This window comes from Cyprinus carpio, chromosome A3, assembly GCF_018340385.1.
Source record: "Cyprinus carpio isolate SPL01 chromosome A3, ASM1834038v1, whole genome shotgun sequence".
Classification (NCBI taxonomy): domain Eukaryota; kingdom Metazoa; phylum Chordata; class Actinopteri; order Cypriniformes; family Cyprinidae; genus Cyprinus; species Cyprinus carpio.
The window spans coordinates 25,388,742-25,411,211 of record NC_056574.1 but is presented as its reverse complement, the minus strand read 5'-3'; the positions used below and the strand labels follow the sequence as shown (position 1 = coordinate 25,411,211).

The window sequence follows — 22,470 nt, the reverse complement described above, 5'->3', positions numbered from 1 at the left end:
ATCTGAGTCAAAGCAGTGGCTGTTGAGTGTTTTCCTCTATATACATGCTGAAAATTTGTAATTAAATCAGTGGTTTTATTATCAACTTGTGGTTTTATTGGTTTTTAAGTGGTTTTATTATTCATAAAATAAGACTGAATCTGTTCATAAACAATTCTTTCCATTATTTTACCGAGAATAGGTAATAAACTTATTGGTCTACTATTTGGCCCAGAGAAAGGCATTTTCTTATTTTTCGGTATTGGCACAACTTTACATATTTTCCATGCTTGTAGACATATATTATCCGTAAAACACAAATTAATTATATGAGCAATAATAGGAGCAATGATTGAGACTATTGGCTTCACTAACTTCCTATGTTCAAGGAAATCAACGCCAGGTGGTTTGTTTTTACAATTCATCAGAAGTAATTCCACTTTAGAACCACTGACACTCTTAAATTTAAAGCTACATGTTTTACCTTCCATCATTTTATTTATTAATATATTTGATAAATCTGTCTTGTATGGCTGTGTAGTATTTTTAAGTTTATTTATTTTATTTATGAAATAATCATTAAGATGATTCGCTATATCACTTGATTTAGTAAAAAATTCACCTTCATATTCTAAATAAGCTGGAGTTGATTTATTATTTCCTCTTAATATATTATTTAGTGTATTCCATGATTGTTTACTATCGTGTTTTATTTCTATAATTTTCTTAGTATAGTACAATTTCTTTTTCTTCTTATTTACCTTAGTTACAAAATTTCTAAGTTTACAATATACTTGCCAGTCCGATTTAATTTTGGATATAATTGCTGCTTGTGTAGCTAAATCTCTCTCTTTCATAAAATCTTTTAATTCTTGATCCAACCACGGAGTGTTGACATTTCGAACAGTAAACTTTTTTATTGGTGCATGGTTTTCTACAATAGTCATTAAGGTTTTATCAAAAAGCTGAAATGCCTTCTCTGGATCTTTTATTTGTAGAATTACCTCTGACCAGTTTATATTTCTAACATCATCTTCATATTGTAAATGATTGAATCTTCTAAATGACCTATTCATTATTACTTTTGGACCCGATTTAGGAACTTTTGTTTTCCTTACAATTGCAATAAGATTGTGGTCGCTAAAACCAACTGGCACTGATACACAATTTGAGCAAACTTGTAGTCTATTTATAAACATGTGGTCAATACAGGAAGCAGATCGAGTACCATCCTTTTTCAAGCATATTCTAGTCGGTTTATTAATTACCTGTGATAATCCACATGCTATTGCTGTGCTCATTAATTAAATTTTCTTAGGACAGTCAGAAGAATTCCAATCTATGTTGAAGTCACCCATTAAGTAAGTTTCCAGATTCATACTATTAGCATGATCTAACATATCACATATTTTATCTAAATATTCACTATTAGCGTTTGGAGGTCTATAACAACACCCTATGAGTAATGGCTTAAGATGTTTCAGACTAACTTTTAACCAAATTGTTTCAATACCAGAATACATTAAATCTGATGTATCTGACATCTGAAACTGTCACAATCAGCACAGCAGGCTCATAGAACTTGTGTTTATTGTAAAATACAGTATAAGATTGTAACAAAAAAATACATTTAGTACTGAGGAAGGGAATATTCACAAAAGTGTCAGAAAGTGCAAGTCAGTCATAATGTAAAATTATTTCAGTGAGAAAGTGAAACAACATTTTAAAGCAGTTTAGTGTCTTTATTGACAAATGTTGATTAACTATTGAATTTCAAGGTATAACTGTCCAATATGTGGCCATTTTTAAAGGGGTCCTATTATGCTCTTTTACAAGGTCTTGATTTTGTTTTGGGGGTGTACTAGAAGAGGCTCTCATAGGTTGTTCGAAAAACACATTATTTTTCACATATTTTACATTATTACAACACCTCTCTCCCCAGTCTGGCATGAACGGCTTAAATAGTTCCTTTATCAAAAGAAGGACTGATTCTGAAATATGAAATGTGCTGTGATTGGTTCGCTGGGCCAGTGTGTGTTGTGATTAGCAGCACTCTGCGCCTGGTCGGGAAATGCCATGCCCTTACCATAGCCTCCTCCTGCTATGAGCCTCAGTGTAAATATTGCGTCAAAATCAAATGAATTTGAGCGTGATTTAAACCCGGATGATTGTAACCACTCTACGTTCGTCTGTCTTGGGAAAGCTAGCATGTCTCTGACATAGTGATATAACACTCGTTGCTTTCTCTAGTGCAGCTCGATCAGGTCTCATCCAATTTGTCGATATTTGTGATATCACAAATCCCGGAAAATATGCAATGTAGTCCGAACGAGTCGTTCGTTGTAGTTTTTGAAAAGTGATTTCTGTTAAATAAATATCTCTGTTTGAATTGGACTTTGAGGTTTGTAACTAACTAAAGTTGAAAAAGTGACAAAGCATAATAGCACCCCTTTAAATGTCAAAATGTGTTAAAGAGATCTTATCCGTGGATCTTGAAGACGGAGGTGTTCAAAAACTCCGTATGGAATGCAGTCATTCCACAGCCTAATGAGGAAGAAGGAAAACAAGAAAACTTGCATATCAGGAAAAGTTGTGAAATTATCTAATGATATTAAATGCTGCAATAATAACTGACTTAATGCACAGTCTAATAATAATCATAACTTATAATGTTAACTAATAATCTGTCCACCTGACTGTATTGGCAAACAGTAGATTTGCAAGATCTCTTATTTTCTGTTTAAACTAGCTCAAATGTTGTTCTCAGTCTTGAAATGCTAAGTATCTGATACCTAATTACAAGAAAAAGTTATCCAAGTAAACGCTGATGTGCTAGCCTCAGACTACTACAGTACATTACATGAAGTCCAAAAGGATGGTAAATGCGTTTTTTAATATTAGATACTCACTCCAGAGACTTCATTCCTGTGCAGTTTTTCAGAGCAGCACTGAGCTTTGTAGCTCCAATGTCTGTGAACTTGTTGAACTTAACACTGGAAGTAAATTACAAGAAATGCATAGATATAATATCTTTCTTGCATTAAAAAAGAGAGAATTGAAGAGAAACTGTTTGTCAAAATGACTAAGATACTAAAATGGAACGAAATAAATGTTCTTGTTTTATATATCTTTGAAGATTTAACATGATATGAATAAATACTTACTCCAAATCCTGCAGTAAGTTCATGTCTGGTAAAACCAAGGCCAGATGTTCAGCTCCGCTGTCAGCAATTGCATTTCCATAGAGGCTAGAAGGACATTAGTAAAAAGTCTTATGAACACTTCCAAAAATCACATTTTCCTTAGTGATGGTAAATATATTTCCGAGGGTGTCTGTACCTGAGGCTCTGTAGAGAAGGGACTGATGCCAAAGCTTTAGCCAGTTTCTCCACTCCAGCATCTCCAATGAGGTTTTGAGACAGACTGTATGGTGGGGACATTGGACAGCTCAGTTGTGACACAGTTATTCCTTTACAAGTTGTAATTACTTTGGAAAGTTTTCCAAAGACTATTAAGCACCCATTGTGTGATATTTAAGCGGATAAATGTTTCAAAACTTACTTTAGCAATTTCAGACATTCCAAAAAATGTAAAACACCAGCAAGCTTCTCAGCACCAGAGTCTCCTATTTGGTTTTTCTCAAGGCTGAAAGACAAACAAAGAATCAAGAACATTTTTAAATCTTAAAACACTAAAGGTTTTTTTCCCCAATCCAAACATAGTCATGAAAACATACGATATCCAGCACTGAAAACTCACTCCAGATGTTGGAGAGACTGCAGAGAAGGCAGGACATCTATGAGTTTAGGGAAAAGTTCAGGACCGTTCTGGACTCCGAGCCTGCAATGCAGAACACCACCACATATTATAAAAACAACAGTCATACAGAGGAAATGGAAACAGGAACCGAAATTAGGAGAAGAAGAAGATAAGAGTGAGATTAACTCACTCAAATTCCAGTCTCTGAAGATGTCGGAGAGCTGGTACACCTTCATCCAGTGCAGACACAAATTCACTGAAAGTACAATCATACACCTTATCAACAGCATCATTTTATGCTACAATTTGAAGTGAAAAGCATGAATGGGAATGGCATCATTCAGTTAAAAATATTCATATTATTTTTATAGTCATCAGTCTTCCTATCAAAGACAAAATTGATGCTGTACCTCATTGGTAGCTTCTTCTCTCTGTGAATTTGGACAAGTACAGGCAGGCTCTCTATGTGATACCCTTGTGTTGCCTTGAATGGGTGCAAGGTGAATTTCTCAATGGCACTTTTCAGGTTCAGTTCATCATTGCTTTGATGCAAGTCCTCCCATAAGCCAATGGTGTCTGCTGTATGTGCCCTAATGGGAAAACGAATAATAATATACTAAATAAACATCATGAAATATAAATGAAAACCTTATGCTTAAAACAACAGTTCATTCAAAAAATGAACATTTTGTTATTTACTCCTCCTCAAGTTGTTCCAAACTAATTTGCTTCTGTGAAACACAAAAGCAGAAAAGTTTTCCATGCTTATTTACATGCAATTATATTTCAAAAAGGGTTTCTAAAGGACACAAATTATCACAAAAGTGGAAAATACAATACTTTTTTCTAAAATCATCAATATTCTTTTGTCATTATTCACTGACAGTCTTGACATCTGCCTTATCTCCATGTTCATGAAAAAAGCAGCGAAGTAGTGAATCTGATTAGTCTTCCTGTTTTGTGAATCAGAATAAATGACTCAAAAGAATGATTCATTCATCAATGTATGATTCATGAACAAATCATTATTTTAATATGATCCGGTACATTAATGAATCAGTCTCTTGGGTCAAATCTTTTAAATGAATCGTTTGTTCATTGAATAACTATTTAAATTTTTAACTGATCATCACACTATTTTATGGTACTTTTATGCCTTTATATCTTTTTGAAGCTTCAGTTTCCCTTCACTGTAACTGTATGGGAATTTTTGTATTTCAAAGATTTTAGGGTGATTAAATGATGACAGAATTTTCATTTTTAGGTGAACTATTCATTAAGCAATGCATTTTGACAGCTTCTCACCAGAATGATTTGATACACTTGAGTCCCACAAGCTCTTTCAGGCCACAGATGGGAATGCATGTATCTTGCAGGTTAATGGAGAAAGTCCGCTTCAGTGCGCTGGCATGTTGAAGGAGATGGCATATAACGTACACGTCCGATGGGCAAAGCTGCGTCCCATAGAATGACAGATTGTCAGGCAGGTTCTTCAACAGCAGTTTGGCAAATTTGGCGCTGCTGGTCTCGTAAACACAATGAAACAGTTCTAGTAACCTGGCAGGAACCAAATCATTAGGCTTCATGCTCTCCAGATGAGTTTCAACAGCCTTTCTTTTTGCTTTTATGTTGACACTGCTATCCAGGATGCTGACTCCATCAGGGGCTTTCCAGAAGACCAAGCCTGTAACAAACCTATGCAGCACGTCCTGTGACTCTCCTTGAACCTTTCGTTTCTTCTGATGGACTACGCTGTTTGCCACCACCATTTTTTCGTTCACCTGTTTAGACTGTACCAGGTGCACAGCGCTCAGGAGATTCTGAGTGAAAAGGTCTACAAAGTGGTTTTCCTGACGCTCAGATGTTTTGTAGGATGCAAGTATGCCACTTTTAAGAGCGCAGTCCAGCAGCTCTGTAGAACTGGCAGGGTTTACACGTGTATCATGATTCTCGAGTCCCTCCCATGCCATTTTGCATAACTGTGGGATGTCCAGCTGTTTTCTGTTTTTACACAATGAGCTATTTTCAAGGCTTGCTAGTTGCAGATGCTTTGAGGTCGCTCTTTGGTACAAGTCTGTGAGGGTTGAAGGCAAATCATCATTGCAGCTGTCTTGGTGCTCGAGCAGGAAGCAAGTAGTCCAACAAAGTAACGGGTTGGAGCATAAACTGTATATGTATCTGTGATTCTTAATCTGTCTTAGTGCACTTTCTTGGAGGGAAGCATTCCCGAAATATTTTGACGTATACAACTCGATGTCCTCAGGAGAGAAGCCACAAAGCTCCATAAGGCTGTCCATTTTTCGCAGCACCTGATTTAAAACATCTTTAGGCCTCGTGGCAATGAGAAGCGTGCAGCCCGAGAGGATTTCCTTTTGGAACAAACCTGAAAATAGCTGTTTGATGGTGTATTTAGTGTTTGTGTGTGATTTAGCAGGGGACTGGAGAAGCCCCTCAAAGTCTTTAATGTGATCAAAGCTGTCAAAGATAATGAGAACTTCCTCGGGACAGGACAGAATGTGTTTGAACACAGAGTCTGAGTCCTTGCAGCGAGGAGACATAGACAAATCGAACAGTAAACCTTTCAAGCTGTAGTTAGATTGTGTGAGGTCTAAAATTTTACAGTTCAACATAAAAACAAACTGAAATTGAGGCAGGCTCCCGCTCGCCCAGTCCAAGCATAAACGCTGAATGAATGTGGATTTCCCCACTCCGGCTTTTCCCAGGAGAGCGACTGACTGTTTTATTTTGGAATCACTGTTATGAAACAACTGACTTCTGTCCAGCTTTGCTTTCTTTCGCTCTGAATCACTAAGGACCACCAGTTCTTTCTCCAAACACTTATTTGCATTCTTGCCGGATTTGATAAGGAGTTTCCTCTGGACCAGATGCATGTCCACATAGTGTGACTCCATTCCCATTCCCCCACGCATAGAGCAGCAGGCATCTCTCATGTAGGATTTGATGTGACGTATGTACTCCTTAACACATTCTGTAAAAGCAAACATTTATCATGTTTCACGTAGTCTAATGAAGTAATTCAGGCTTAACAAGCTTAATGATTAAATTGGTTTCTCACCTGTTGCTTCTGGGCGGATTTTCCTTTCAGTTTTTGGAGGTGTGGAATCATAGTTTTTCTGTGCGTTTCCTTCTGTAATTTGCAAATCAAACAAGCAATCATTCTGTGAAAATTATTTGTGTTCAGAATTGAATATATATGTACAGAACTACCGTAAAAATGTAATATGATAACACTTGGTAAATTGTAAAATGCCACAGTTTCTTTGGGGCTAATACAGGGCTAATACAGAAAAGACTCTGTCACCTTTAGTTTTCAAGCGGGACAACGGGACAGTTAATAGTTTATCAGAGGATGATCTAAGAGATCTCTGGGGGGAGTTAGGGATAAGTAAGGTCTGAAATGTAAGCTGGAGCCAGCCGTGCAGGTAGGGGTGAACAATATACTCTGAGACACGATTAACCAGTACAAATTTGTCAACCGGTAGAGATTTTGGTCTCTAGAGATCGTCTCTATTGCTATTACATGTGCATGTGATGTTGCTGTGCTACTAAAACATATCGTTTGCAAGCGATTTTGGTCATTGAGGTTTATAATTTGGTGACTTTGTGGTATTGAAATGGTATCATTTGCTAAAGTTTTTTGGTTTTACTATATGCACAAAATGATTTATATTTCATTTACACAGTGAAAAATGTGCAGTGTTTTTATACATTTGATTACTTTATACAATGTATGTAGCATTCCTCGTTTATTTGTTCTACTGTAGTTTTTTGTCCTATTACTTTAATTAGTTTCTTGTTCTTATTTAATCACTGTTTCCTTGTCTTCAGTGAGCTTGATTTGTTTGTTTTTTTTGTTTTTTAATTTAGGCTATTATTATTATTATTATTATTATTATTATTATTATTACTTTTATTGGCACTGGTGACAAGAATTATGAAATGGTATCAAAAATGTTGATATTGTAAAGATAAGTATATCGTGTTAAATACTGTTACCGTGAAATAAAATTACTCACATTGTGATATAAGATTTTGGTCAAAAAGCCCACCCCTATGTGCAGGGCTTTAAATACAAATAAATTATAAATTATAAATTTAAGCCAGTGTAAATGTGCTAAAATGGGGGCGATATGCTCACTCTTTTCTTCCCTATTAAAAAACGAGCTGCAGCTTTTTGAACCAGTTGCAAGCATGAGAGGGGAAACTGGTTGACACTGGCAGAGCATTACAATAATCCAGCATCATTGAAATGAAGGCATGAATGATTGTCTCTACATAAGAAAGATTTAAGTTTCCATAAACCCCTGAGCTGGAAAATAAGATTGGCTCTAATAACAGAATTTATTTCCTTGTTGAATTTTAACTCCGAATCAAAGTTTACATGGGTGCAGATATTTGCTTGCAGTGGCCCTAAATTAGAGGTCAGGACATCTAACAAATGAGGGGAGCCAAATAAATTGACTTCAGTCTTATTTTCATTTAACTTAAGAAAATTATCACCCACCCAAATTTTTGTCATTTACACAAGCTAGTAAATCAGATAAGGACTTTGACCCAGGTTTTATTGACATGATTACAGTAATCGGGCGTCATCTGCATAAATGTGATATGGAACCTCGTGAGATTCATAAATGGAGCATGTATAAGACAAACAAAATCTGTCCCAAAATGGAGCCCTGAGGCACCCCCACACGTAACATAAGCAGGCAATTAATTAAACTGACCTATCTCTACAGAGAAACTCCTCTTAGTAAAACAGGACACAAACCTCTCTAAGGCTGAATCACAGATACCAACCTCGGTTTTTAAACTGTTTAAAAGAATGCAGTGATCCACTCTACTGAATGATGTGATTAAGTCCAACAATACCAAAACTGCACAATTTCCAGGATCCACAAATAGTAAAAAGTCATTTACTAATTTTAACAGGGCCAATTCAGTGCTATGCTTAGCTCTGAAACCAGACTTAAAAGGATCCAATATATAAAACGCATTTTGAACAACCTCTACACTAAATGTGTTCAGAGCAAAATAATAACCCTTACGAAAAAGAAGTTTATTCAAGTGTGCTATTAGTATACTTCTTTTAAACTAAAAATAGGAAAGTATGCTTTGTTTACTTTTTATGTACTTCTCAGAAATATACTTAAAATGACATTTAAGTATACTTGACTTATACTTACAAAAAGTCTAAATATACTTGAACTTTACTTAAGTATACTTAATAAAATAAACTTGAAGTATACTACTTTTTGGTAAGGGAAGTCTTGCACAATCCTGTTTGGATGTGTGTAAGCCTTTGAAGTTATGATTAAATGGTGATATTTCTTTTTCTGTTTCATAAGTATTACATTTCTAGAATAATTTGCCCGAAAAGTGTAAATCTATAGAGCCCTTTAAGGGACGTGCGGATAGTATTAAAAAAAAAGAGAGAGATTGGAGGAAAAATTATATTTCAATGCTTTTGAAATTTTTGCAATTCCCTTTAAAAATTTTGGGTCTACTTGCAAAACTTTCTTGATAGAAATAATATGAGGTGGGAGGAAAAACTATATTTCATTGTTTTTGTGAGCGAATGCAAAGCTTCTCAGGAGAACACAATAGTTTTGCAAGAAAACGCAAATGTTTTGCAAGCAAACTCAAAAGCATTGAAATATGAATAGAATTTATTCCAAATATAATCTCTCCCATCTCATACTTTTGTCTCCTTAGGGGCTCTGCACAAATCTGCCATTATCTTTACTATTCTGTCTAAAGATGCTAGTGCTGCAGAAATTACATACTTTAACAATGGATACACTGAAAAAAAAAACAATTTAACAGATTCTAAAGTTTGTAGAACTTGTATCCTTAATACATATCTACACAGACACATATTTACTGTCACCAAACTCTGAGCTTACCTTTTGTAGGGGAGAGTGTGTCTACAGATACTGGTGGCAAACCCTGGCATGCACTGTCTGAAAATGAGCCAACTGGAAGTTCGGAAAAAGTGAGCTCTTTCGGGGCAACTGTGCCATTGGCTGGAAGAGGAAGATTTCAGTTAACACACACTACAATACTGCTAATCCTAAAATGCATAATTACTTATGTGACCATCTTTTTAACTTACCAGGTGAAAGAGGAATTATCTGAGTGCCTGGACTCACACATTGGGGCGACACTGCAGATACTAAATGTGAAATTAGGGATACAGTGCACAACATTAAAAGAACATGCAGGCACATGCAGCTGTTTAATGATGCTTTTACAGTGGACTCACCAATCACGTATGTAGTCCCTGTGGGAACCACAGTGCCAATTAGAGGCGCAGTATAAGGGCCGATGGTCTGGATGAACTGCAGTGGTGAACCTCCTGAGAAATTCAAAGACTCATAGTCAGAGGTCAAAGCCAAGGACTAGTTTCTTGAAATGCAAATACTGCATGAAAACAGCCACTCACCGCTAGGGGGCAGAAGAGTGGGGCTGAAAGGGAAAGGCAATACATGCTGGAAAGGGGTTGAGCTCAGAGGAAAGCTACTCTCAGGGGTAATGGTGGGCGGTCTTCCGTTTGAGGGACTTTCAGGCCACGCTGCCGCTGCAATACAGATTTTAGGCTTTCTGTTTTACTTGTGTTTTATTAGACTGAGAGTCTCAGTTATCACAAATATGTTTCCTTCCTTTTTTAATAATTAGACAGTTCTAACAACATTTTTTTTTTTTTAGAAATGAGTAACTTACAAACAGAAGTAAAACTGTAAAAATGATATTGTTTAAAACTACTTTTTGGGAGTCAAATAATTCGCCATAATTCTGGTTCCCACCACTAGACCACCTACAATCATTTTGTCAGTGTTGTCAACATTGTGATGTTTGAATTACCTTTTTTGTTGCTGCAGGGTTTATCTGAAGTTGCATCAACTATTGACAGATAGAAAACACACCCCTTACTTCCTGAATTCAATGCAGATATTTTATTAGAGAACATCTAAGAGAAAAACAGCATTACCTTTTCGCTTTCTGCTTTGCACTTCATCTGTGAAAGAAGCCTTTTCTGGTATTGGCGTGGAGGTTGTGTCTGTGTCAACTGTTGTTAGCAAAGCAGATGTGAAAGCCTTACTAAATTTAATACACTTTATTTTTGAAAAAAACAGTGTGATATGCAAATGCACTGGTTCCCCTTCAACTTCAAACATGTTAATGTCATAAGTAATTCAAGAACTGATTCTATTCAAATTATATTATTTTACAGAGTCTTACCTGAAAAGTTATCAAAGAATTTGGGATCTGCCAAGACACAAGGAAGTTATATACTGCCTTCATGACATTTACATGACATTGATATGCAATAATTAGGGCATTGAGTGAAACTGACCGAAATCTTCTTCAATAGACTCAAGTGAGTTGAGATATTTTAAGAAGACATTGTCTGTGAAAATAATAACAAAAGTTAAAGCTTTCATTTGAAAACTCAAATGCCAAATACAGTGCAACATTTGTTTACCACCTTAAACCAAATCGGCTGCGCATCTATTAGCCCACTCACCAGGTAAAAGTTCAGACACAGGGTCAAGGACAATATCTTGCATTTCAGCATCTGTTAAACACATTGACACAATATATTGTATTAATTTATTCAAGACATAAATGTGCCACAGGGAAATCGTATAGTAGGCTATTAATATCCGCTTATAGCGTGAACGCGCAAGATGCTGTGGAGCGCGCGCGCTTTTTCTGTGAAAAGATAAAACAACACGACGGGAAAAGTCCGTTTCTGATATAAAAACATTTGTCTGACTATTCAAATTATTTTTTATTTTGCATATTTTATATAAATGACTATTTTTTTTTTGCACCACCAAAGTAAAATAGTTTGATTTATGACGCAAAATGCATAAAAAATATAAAACTGTCTAATAAATTAAAACATCTTTGTAAATTACCTGTTTCACAGGGATATTCCATGTTTTCTGAAGTATTATTAATCCATTACATTAAAGTTGTGAAGCAAAACAAAGCTTTTACTGTAATAAGCGCTCGACGTGTCCTCAGATTACACAGGCTCAGGCATTGTCTGGCAAACACCAAAACTGGCGACACCTTCACTACTTGCTTTTACTTTCAGTATTGAAGGGAGCTGGTTTGCTCGGTAAATACCAAACCAGCCTAAGTCGTTTAGCAAATCTGTTCTCTCACGAAGGGCAAACATTCTGCGACCTCTTGATAATTTTGAATTTTCTGAGATGATGGAGATAATGAAATGACACAGTATGTATTTGCAAATATATTACAAAAATGATTTATTTTTTATTATTATCTATTTTTTTTTTTAGGTTGTGTCTATTCCAGCTATAGTCTTATTCAAATGTTGTCGGCTAATATAAAGTATTTTAAAGCTAAAACATATTAAAGTATAAAAATACTTTAAAAGAGAATACATGTATTTTTTACAGAAAACTTTTTTTATGTTTACTGAATTGTCATGTGATTATGTTAAGTTATCATGTGGCCTTCCATTTTATCAACAGATTTTTTTTTTATCAACAGTTAATATCAATACATTTTACTGAAGTTGAAACGAAGCAATTACTGTTGACCCACATTTTTTTCTAAGCCTGGCACTCCTGTGCACTACCCAGGAGTGGCAGGTATTTTCCATGGTCTATTGTGTCCATTTTTTTTTTTTTTTTACCACACTGGTTTTACATAATACCCCAGTTACACTTATGTAATGCCATGTTTGACTTTTCAAAACAAACCACCCAAAAAGAAAACAACCATCTGCAAATCCTAAAACAAGCCATTTACACTAAAGTCCCCAGCTCCAAATAAACATGCCGTCCTCCTTCTAAAAAGAAACAAAAATATTGTCCAAGGATGGTATGTCAAGTACTTTGTTTACTTTGAGTTTTGTATTAACACTGCCCATACGATAAATTGTCTTGCCAACTGGCCTGGTTTGCCGGTGACATACCATTCAAGTTAATTTACCATACAATAGGTGCATCCCAAATCACATATATATGCACTACTCTATGACGTTTTGTAGTATAAACAGTGCGAGTAGTGCGTTAACACTGAAAATTCCAAAAAGAAAAAGTGCTCTTTAAATAACCGGCAGATGCACTGCAAAAAAAACAACAACAAAAAAAACAGAGTGTAGAATGTTGGACACTTCATCCGCTCACCTGCAGCAGCTTTTAATTAAGTACCACAGGGGGACAGGCTATCAGACTCTGATGCTGAATGAAAAAATAACCATATATAATTCATGTACTAGCCTATATGGTTGAGTGCATAGTGCATAAGTACGTAATATATAAGTGCATATAGTGTATAGTCTCACGGTCAAGTCGTATGTTATACTGAGGGAGGGCATACCATTAGAAGTTTTAGTGGCTCCTTTTGGGTTTGACCCTGACATCTTTCAGTGTTCTTTTTTTTCTTTTCTTTTTTTTTTGTCTTTTTTGATCAACAGTCCCCATGGAAGAAAAAAAAGTCTGTGCCACACAGCACGCTTAGAAAGTGACTCTAGTATCTGTGAGAGAACTAAATACAGGTGCATCCTGTCAGGCAGTCCTTGCCTTGTGGGGTGAGAGCTGAAACACATAGCAATGTTGAGCATGTAAAGTAAATGTGGACAGTATTTACAGTACATGTATATTTGACAGTTTCACAGCTGGCCTAGTATCCTGCAGCGTTATTGTAAATGTTAATTCACACCCTCTTGTTGTGCTGCTACCACAGCAAAAATGCCAGTGTTCGAGTGAAATTTAACACTCTTGGAATGTGGACAGTATTTACATGTATATTTGACAGTTTCACAGCTGGCCTAGTATTCTGCAGCGTTGTTTTAAACATTAATTCACTCTCTCTTGTCGCACTGCTACCGCAGTGATGTCATTCTTTGTGCAAAGGGTTAAAGGAATAGTTCACCTAAAAATGAAGCGAATAGCTGTGTGTTCTTAATATGCAAATCATCATTAAGATGTTTTTAACTAACAAACATTGCTGCTGGCTAAAATATGAGTCCTCTGTCCATAACATTATTGCCTCTCCATTGAAAAAGTTGTCTTATCTGAATCAGGAGAAAACTATGCACAGCTCAATCACTGTTTACAAGTTACAACAGTTCAAAACTGTGGTTAACAAATGATGTAATGCTAAATTTCTCCAAATCTGTTCCCATGAAGAAACAAATTAATCTACAGTGGGTATAGAAAAGATTGTCACTCCACAGATTTTCAGTGGGGTTTGAGTCTGGGCTCTGACTAGACCATGTAAGGACATTCAGCTTTTTCTCCTTTAGCCACTGTGTGCTCAGTTTTGCTGTGTGCTTTGGGTCATTATCTTTTTGTAAGGTAAACCTTCTTCTCATTAACAACTTTCTGGCAGATTTAGCAGATTTTCCTCAAGAATTTGACTGTATTTAGCTCTATTCATTTTCCTTTTATCCTGACAAGTGCTCAGTCCCTGCTGCAGAGAAACACCCAGAACAGGATATTACTACCTCCATCCTTTGCTGTAGGAATTCTGTTATTTGGACGGTGAGATGTATTGGATTTCTGCCAGACATATTGTTTGGTTTCGAGGACAAATAATTAAGGTGCTTTTTGGGAAAGCTCAGTCATGACTGCATGTGGCCTTTCTTGAGGAGTGGCTTTTTTCTTGCAACCCTCAAATACAAGCCACATTTCTGCAGAATTTTTTATATTGTTGTCACATGCACACAATCACCATGCTTTGTCATAAATTCCTGCAGCTACTTCAGAGTCGCTATATGCCTCTTGTTGCCTCTCTGACTGTTTTTTTGGTGTGAAATTGAGAAGATGATTATCTTTTACAAATCATTTTTACGAGGGGGGTAACCCTTTTTCTAACTCAGTGATTCTATTTTTTTTTTTATGTTGGTGGTTATATCTTTCACTTGGATGTTCATTTTTGGTTTAACTATTTATAATGTGCAGCTGTCTGTGACTGAGAAATGCACATGAGAAAGTAATCAGCATTTTAATGCTAAAATCTTTTTGCTGAGTACATTTCAAATGTTAGATGATGACCACATTTACACTATGCAATATAATCACACAAAAAATACATATTATACACACTATGAATTTTTTTTTTAAATTTTATGTCAGGACATTATGCATTAATTTTACAGACAATTCTGTTAACCCTAAAACACATCAAAATGCAGTGCAAAATTCAAAATACAGGGAAAAACACCAGTAAAAAATTAACACAGAAAATGTCTTCATATTAATACAGTACTACATTTTGCTCTGTTTTTACGGATTTTTTAGAGTGCGCACACACACACGCACAAAACACGTTTTGACAGTCTAAAGGCATTGACTGCATGATGAAGCCTACAAATGTGCTATTAATTTTAAACAACAGTGCAGAGCAACACGGGTCCCTTCCTTGAGTGAACCTGTTGTTGAACAAATCGAGTGAGCCAGAGATTCAACGGTCCATTCAGGTGGGCTGTGTTCAAAATGGCATACTTGCTTACTGCTTACTGCTTACTGCCCAGTACACAGTGCATACTGCCTACTATTTTTTAAAGAATAGTGTGTGAAACAGTATACAGTAAGCAACAAATGTTTCAGAATAGTGTGCTACAGTGTCATCACATGACAAACACTGATGTGCTAACGTTCTTTTTAGAGTCTTGTTATTAAGGCTTCAAAGTAGTAAACAATAAAGCTACATTGCCCAGTTTAACTCATGCCATAATTGGTAGACTTTACATAAACAACACTAAGCTGTCTTTAAATGAACAATTAAAGCCTATTATAGTTACATTTGCAAATAATGATAATTTCTGTTTACACAAAATTTGTAAAGCATTTTCTTTAGCAACAGGTGTGTAAATATATAGGTGGCAGATGTTTATACTTCAGTACTGTAGTACATTATAAATCAGTATGCAATAACATATTGAGTGTAAATTATCATATTTATATATATATATATGTATATATATATATTATATATATATATATATATATATATATATATATAGCTATATATATATATACATACATACACACACACACACACACACACACACATTTTATCAGATGAATGCCTCCCTACACCTACAGCTAAGCATACCTAATAAGACTGTAGCCAATTATTAATGAGGCGTTTTATTTTTCACTTTTCAAATATTTACTTTATTTTTATTGAAATCAAATTTCTTTCTGATCTGGTATGTGATGGGAAAAGGAGAAGTACGAGTCTCGGGTCGATCGCGTCTTACACGTCATGCATGTTTTATCACTGCGCCACTACAAATAAACAAGCGTTCTTTGCAGTGCTGTTTATGGCAGTCAGGCATTGCCAACCCTTACCAACACTTGATAGACTTTGTCCCTCATGATAGTCTCTGGCAATTACAACTGCAACGCTCGACATGCCCAGACTTATAATGATTCTCGCCCCTAGTCTATGCTCTCTTATCATCTGTGAAAAGGACACGAGGCTGGAAATTTAAAGTTTTTAAAGAAGTTTACGCTTCGGAGAAGCTAATCGCGCTAAGCGGGGTATGGGATGCGTGCCATACAATCATTCAAATATGCATTATGATAATAATCTGAAGGCAGAGTTTTAAAACATGTATTTTTAAACGTTCATAATAATTGTAACGCAAAATAAACATTTTATTTATTACACGAGCACGAATAAACATGTTTAGGTTTCAGGGATACAAAGGATTCAAACGCGTTTTATTGTCATCTGCCCATTGAGGGAGAAAACAAGTTTCCCCTGAGTAATGAAATTCTTACTTTGATGTCCACAATGAATGCCAAGACAGTGCAAATCTACACACACACACACACACACACACACACACACACACACACACATCACCATTTTATCAGATGAATGCCATGTCACTTTATTGGGACAAAAACCTCCCTCCCTACACCTACAGCTAATACGCGACTGTAGCCAATTATTAATGAGGCGTTTTATTTTCACTTTTCAAATATTTACTTTATTTTTATTGAAATCAAATTTCTTTCTGATCTGGTATGTGATGGGAAAAGGAGAAGTACGAGAGTCTCGGGTCGATCGCGTCTTACACGCCATGCATGTTTTATCACTGCGCCACTACAGATAAACAAGCGTTCTTTGCAGTGCTGTTTATGGCAGTCAGGCATTGCCAACCCTTACCAACACTTGATAGACTTTGTCCCTCATGATAGCTCTGGCAATTACAACTGCAACGCTCGACATGCCCAGACTTATAATGATTCTCGCCCCTATCTATGCTCTCTTATCATCTGTGAAAAGGACACGAGGCTGGAAATTTAAAGTTTTTAAAGAAGTTTACGCTTCGGAGAAGCTAATCGCGCTAAGCAGGGGTATGCATGCGTGCCATACAATCATTCAAATATGCATTATGATAATAATCTGAAGGCAGAGTTTTAAAACATGTATTTTTAAACGTTCATAACAATTGTAACGCAAAATAAACATTTATTTATTACACGAGCACGAATAAACATGTTTAGGTTTCAGGGATACAAAGGATTCAACGCGTTTATTGTCATCTGCCCATTGAGGAAAACAAGTTTCCCTGAGTAATGAAATTCTTACTTTGATGTCCACAATGAATGCCAAGACAGTGCAAATCTACACACACACACACACACACACACACACACACACACACACACACACACATTTTATCAGATGAATGCCATGTCACTTTATTGGGACAAAAACCTCCCTCCCTACACCTACAGCTAATACCTAATAAGACTGTAGCCAATTATTAATGAGGCGTTTTATTTTCACTTTTCAAATATTTACTTTATTTTTATTGAAATCAAATTTCTTTCTGATCTGGTATGTGATGGGAAAAGGAGAAGTACGAGAGTCTCGGGGGTCGATCGCGTCTTACACGCCATGCATGTTTTATCACTGCGCCACTACAAATAAACAATCGTTCTTTGCAGTGCTGTTTATGGCAGTCAGGCATTGCCAACCCTTACCAACACTTGATAGACTTTGTCCCTCATGATAGCTCTGGCAAACCACTGCAACGCTCGACATGCCCAGACTTATAATGATTCTCGCCCCTATCTATGCTCTCTTATCATCTGTGAAAAAGGACACGAGGCTGGAAATTTAAAGTTTTTAAAGAAGTTTACGCTTCGGAGAAGCTAATCGCGCTAAGCAGGGGTATGGATGCGTGCCATACAATCATTCAAATATGCATTATGATAATAATCTGAAGGCACAGTTTTAAAACATGTATTTTTAAACGTTCATAAAAATTGTAACGCAAAATAAACATTTATTTATTACACGAGCACGAATAAACATGTTTAGGTTTCAGGGATACAAAGGATTCAACGCGTTTATTGTCATCTGCCCATTGAGGAAAACAAGTTTCCCTGAGTAATGAAATTCTTACTTTGATGTCCACAATGAATGCCAAGACAGTGCAAATCTACACACACACACACACACACACACACACACACACACACACACACACACACACACACACACACACACACTATACTCTATACAAACTATACACACATAGGCCTACATACATACATACAATGTAAGAAACATAATAAAAACCATGTTGCAGTAGTAGGAATATAGACTGACAAAATAGAAGTAATATTAATGAGTAATATTAACAAATATACAATGGTAGTAATAACAGCAATAACATTACTAAATGATGTTCAAATGAGATGAAACAACTGAACCAATTGTTCTCTGAGATAGATAAGTCCACTAGTTAGCTACCTGTTTAAGAGTCTGAGGGGAAGAAGGAGTTCCTTAATCTTGATGCAATTTACACTCCTATACCTCCGTCCTGAGGGTAGAAGTCTGAACAGTCCGTGTTGGGGTGGGTGGGATCTTTAATTATGGATGCAGCCCTACTGTTGACTCTGTGATGGTAAATGGCCTGCAGAGAGGGCAGTGGAGTCCTGATGATCTTCTCAGCAGTCTTCACCACTCTGTAGATGTTTGCGGTCCCTCAGTGTTGCCATACCATGCAGTGATGCAGCTGGTCAAGACAATCTCAACTACACAGCTGTAGAAGTTGTTGAGGATCTTAGGTGACATGCCAAACTTCCTCAGGAAGTACAGCCGCTGTTGAGCCTTCTTAACCAGCTGGGTGGTGTTGAGTGTCCAAGTGAGGTCCTCGTTGATTTGGACCCCCAGGTATTCAAAGCTGCTCACCCTCTCCACTTCAAGCTCTCGGATAAACAGTGGCTGGTGAGTTTTCCTCTTTTTCCTCAAGTCCACTATCATCTCCTTTGTCTTGTCCATGTTGAGGGTAAGATTGTTGTCCTCACACCATGTCACAAGACTGACCCCCTCCAGTAGGCCACTTCATCCCTGCCAGTGATCCGTCCTATCACTGCGGTGTCATCAGTGAACTTCACAATGATCCTTGTGGGAGGCAACACAGTCATGTGTAAACAGTGTGTAGAGGATGGGACTGAGAACACACCCTTGTGGGGTGCCAATGTTTGTTATGACAGTACCTGAGGTCCTATTTCCAATCTTAACAGACTGCTGTCTCCCAGTCAGGAAGTCTAGGAGCCAGTCACAAAGTGTGGGGTGTAGTCCAAGTACAAGCAGTTTTTCCTATAGCCTTTTTTTTCAAGGGAACCAGTGTCATGCTAACAGCCGATCCGCCTACGGAGTGACGTCATAGTACCCCCACTCTATACACTCAAACTTCTTTTTAGAGCTGCTTTACAGCGGAATTGAATTCTGTTTGCTTGATTGAAATATTATTTTATTTATTTATATATTACTGCAATATTATTATTATTTAATATATCTTTAAAACAATCAGTAGCCTACTGTATAAAGCGCTGTAGAGATAAAGGTGACGTCATTTTACTTGATTGGAAACGTGCCGTAGAGATTAAAGTAGAATTTATGTCCTACTAACGATATTATTTTTAGATACACAGTGATAGTTTGTAGTTTACATGTATATGTATATACGTACATACACAAGTGTTACTTTTATAATTACTATTCCCCGCCTCCAGTTCACTCATGGGTTTGAAGATGAAACGTCACATGAAGCGCATTGCATTCTGGGAAACAGTAATCCATGCAGTGTCTTCAGATGCATACATCAAATTTCAGCAAATGTAGGAGGTAATTAAGGCATTCCATGCATACAGAAAATTCACATACTATTCATAGCATATATAGTATAAATTGTATGGTGATATGCCAACACTATTTTTTGTACTAATTTCAGTGTACTTGAATTATATTTAGCAGATTTTGTCAAATATAGTAGGTCATCCTCGTATTCCATACATACAAAAAAAAATGTGCATACTATGCACAGAATACATAGGCTACTGGATACTGCAGAAATAGTAATAGTATGATAGTATGGCATTTCGAACACAGCCCATGGATTCACTTGTTTAGTTTCTAATTGAATCAGCCATTTTGAACGAATCGTTTGATTTGAATGAGTCAATAAATTACTTATTAAAACAGGGACTTGCTGCCACCTACTGACAGTTCTATTGTCATATTTATTTATCCAATCCAAGCTTAAACCAGCCAAGGTGCCAGCACAAACACATTCAGCAAAATATCCTTTATCAGTATTGACCAAAATTCCTCAATTTCAGGCCCCAGAAGGATAACAGCCTAAATAATAGTTCATTTAATAAAGCTTTTTAATTAAATAACAATCCATTTAAAATTTGACAAATTTCAAATCATTGTGTAAAATTAGCTACAGGACCCCGCCCGCTCCCACTAAAGAAATTGAACACACCATCTCCCTCAAAATTGTTTACAATTCGAACAGTGTGTGTGTGTGTGTGTGTGTGTGTATATATATATATAAAATACAAACAACTCATTTATGCTCCTATTGTTATTTGAAAGGCTAAATGTATTTCTCAGTAACACAGCACTGTTCTAAATTGTCCCTTAACCACTTATTTAATCTGATTATTATTATTACTTATTTATTCTACGGCCAACTATAAAAGTGATCCTCTAACTTAAAAAACAAACAAACAAACAAACAAAAAAAACCTTTCCCAAGTTGGGTTTTAGCAGCAAAAGAACCTTTTAGTGAACACTTCTTAAAAGAACAATTTTTCTTTTAAGAAATTAATTAAGTAATTGTTAAATTCCATTTAACAAACTAAAGAAACTTTTTCCACTATAAATACAATTTTGTTGAATGGAAAGCTTCCATGGATTGACTAAGATTCTTCACAGAACAATAAATGCCAATTAAGAACCTTTATTATTTTTTTTTAATGTGGTGCAAAATATTAAAAATACACATTGAGTAGACAGAAAACGTGTAAATACAGATATTTAAAGATGACTATTTAACCTACCAGAAGGAACCATAGCCTCCTCTTTGGAGAGTACTGAATCCAGGATGCCTTGACTGATGTCCCAGTTTTGCCAGATAGGCAAAGTGAGTCTTCTGGCCAGATCTTCTGGATCATTATATAAAACCTCACGCAAATGCTCTCCATCTTCATCATCCTTGTAGAGAGACTGGTAATACTGGGTGGAGAAGACGCTGGCCTCGTGCAGCTCTCTGAGAAGCTCGTGCAGTAGGCTAGGGCTGACCTGTAAAGCTTTTCTCACCTGAGACAGTACATACTCAAATGGAACCATGACTGCACAGCAGCCGCGAGACACATTCATTTCCTCATTGCCAATTATCTATGCTTTTGTTCCTGGATAAAAAAAATACCCTCAGCAGAGTCCATTTGTCCGCTTTATACTTCACTGTGTTTAAGGACAACCAGTTTTACCCAGGTCAGGTGAGGACAGTTTCGCATGTACTTTCTCCAAAAGAAAACTAATGGTGCTAATGTGCTGTGCAAGGACAAATCAAGAGACCACATCTCCATCTCACTTCTCCTTTGTTACTAGGAATTAATATGGAAGAGATTATGTATAAAAACCATGAACAGATCCCAACCCCTACCACTAATACCATAAATGAAATGCTTCCATACACTGAGCACAATGCATTCCCTTCTTCTGAAACTATATATTTTGAAATACATCTAAAAAATAAAAAACACTGCTTTTGCAGTATACGGAGATAGGAAGACACCAAGACACAATGAATACAATATTCGCCTAACAACTGTCTACTGAGGTCAGTTTATGAAGGCAGCAGATGTTTTTCGCAAACTACCCCACAATCCTGACTGTGCAGTTCTGAAGTTGGTGTAAAGAGCACAAATGGCATGTGATGAAGCAGCCGAAAGGAGTATTTAATTCATAAACGTTAATTATTTAATCCAAAATGGCAACTGTGTCAGTGTTGCAGATACTTCGGGGTAAGCTGTGCTCGTCTGATAGTGAAAGTAAGTTTTGCTGCCAAGTGAAAACTCAAACACTACTACAATGTTCTTAATGCAGCAGCCTTTGCTTTCGGTTGCAGCCCAGAAACATTTGTTTGGTCCTGTATAAAGATCCTTAAATACTTCCCAATGACTCATAATAACACATTGGTCTGGCAGACAACGCCTTTGTAAAGTGAAAATGGAAATCCCCTGAACTTTTGATTAAGTACTTATTGTAGCAATATGAATATTATCTGAAGAATAATATAAATACTCTGAAGTATATCTGAAAGGATCAAGCATTTTTTGTTTTTTTGACAATTTAACAAGGAACAGTACGAAAAAGGTTCTCGTGTGTGTGTGTGTGTGT

The 22,470-nt window shown here is 36.4% G+C and overlaps 1 protein-coding gene across 2 annotated transcripts; it reads right to left on the bottom strand.

Moving 5' to 3' along the window:
- Nucleotides 1-1,552: 1,552 nt before the first annotated feature.
- LOC109074202 (MHC class II transactivator-like) lies at nucleotides 1,553-22,221 on the bottom strand. Of its 2 annotated transcripts, none has more exons than XM_042725905.1 (20): nucleotides 21,129-22,221; nucleotides 11,285-11,335; nucleotides 11,114-11,167; nucleotides 10,999-11,025; nucleotides 10,748-10,825; nucleotides 10,621-10,659; nucleotides 10,202-10,336; nucleotides 10,022-10,114; nucleotides 9,872-9,931; nucleotides 9,663-9,782; nucleotides 6,815-6,886; nucleotides 5,044-6,727; nucleotides 4,149-4,328; nucleotides 3,929-3,994; nucleotides 3,739-3,819; nucleotides 3,541-3,624; nucleotides 3,319-3,402; nucleotides 3,144-3,227; nucleotides 2,889-2,972; nucleotides 1,553-2,523 (listed from the first exon to the last, which is right to left on the bottom strand). In XM_042725905.1, exons 1-20 carry the CDS (start codon nucleotides 21,445-21,447, stop codon nucleotides 2,448-2,450), a joined length of 3,471 nt encoding a protein of 1,156 aa, XP_042581839.1. In that variant the 5' UTR covers nucleotides 21,448-22,221; the 3' UTR covers nucleotides 1,553-2,447. The 2 variants fall into 2 exon arrangements, with proteins under 2 accessions (XP_042581839.1, XP_042581846.1); XM_042725912.1 differs by lacking the exon at nucleotides 21,129-22,221 and adding an exon at nucleotides 11,682-12,853.
- Nucleotides 22,222-22,470: the final 249 nt, after the last annotated feature.

Excerpts from the sequence above, each read along its gene's own strand:
- LOC109074202 (XM_042725905.1), bottom strand. The coding sequence starts at position 21,447 with ATGAATGTGTCTCGCGGCTGCTGTGCAGTCATGGTTCCATTTGAGTAT. Across the intron at positions 10,660-10,747 it reads GCAAAGCAGAAAGCGAAAAG|TTGATGCAACTTCAGATAAA; the intron begins GTAATGCTGTTT and ends ATCTGTCAATAG. Across the intron at positions 6,728-6,814 it reads AATCCGCCCAGAAGCAACAG|AATGTGTTAAGGAGTACATA; the intron begins GTGAGAAACCAA and ends TTGCTTTTACAG.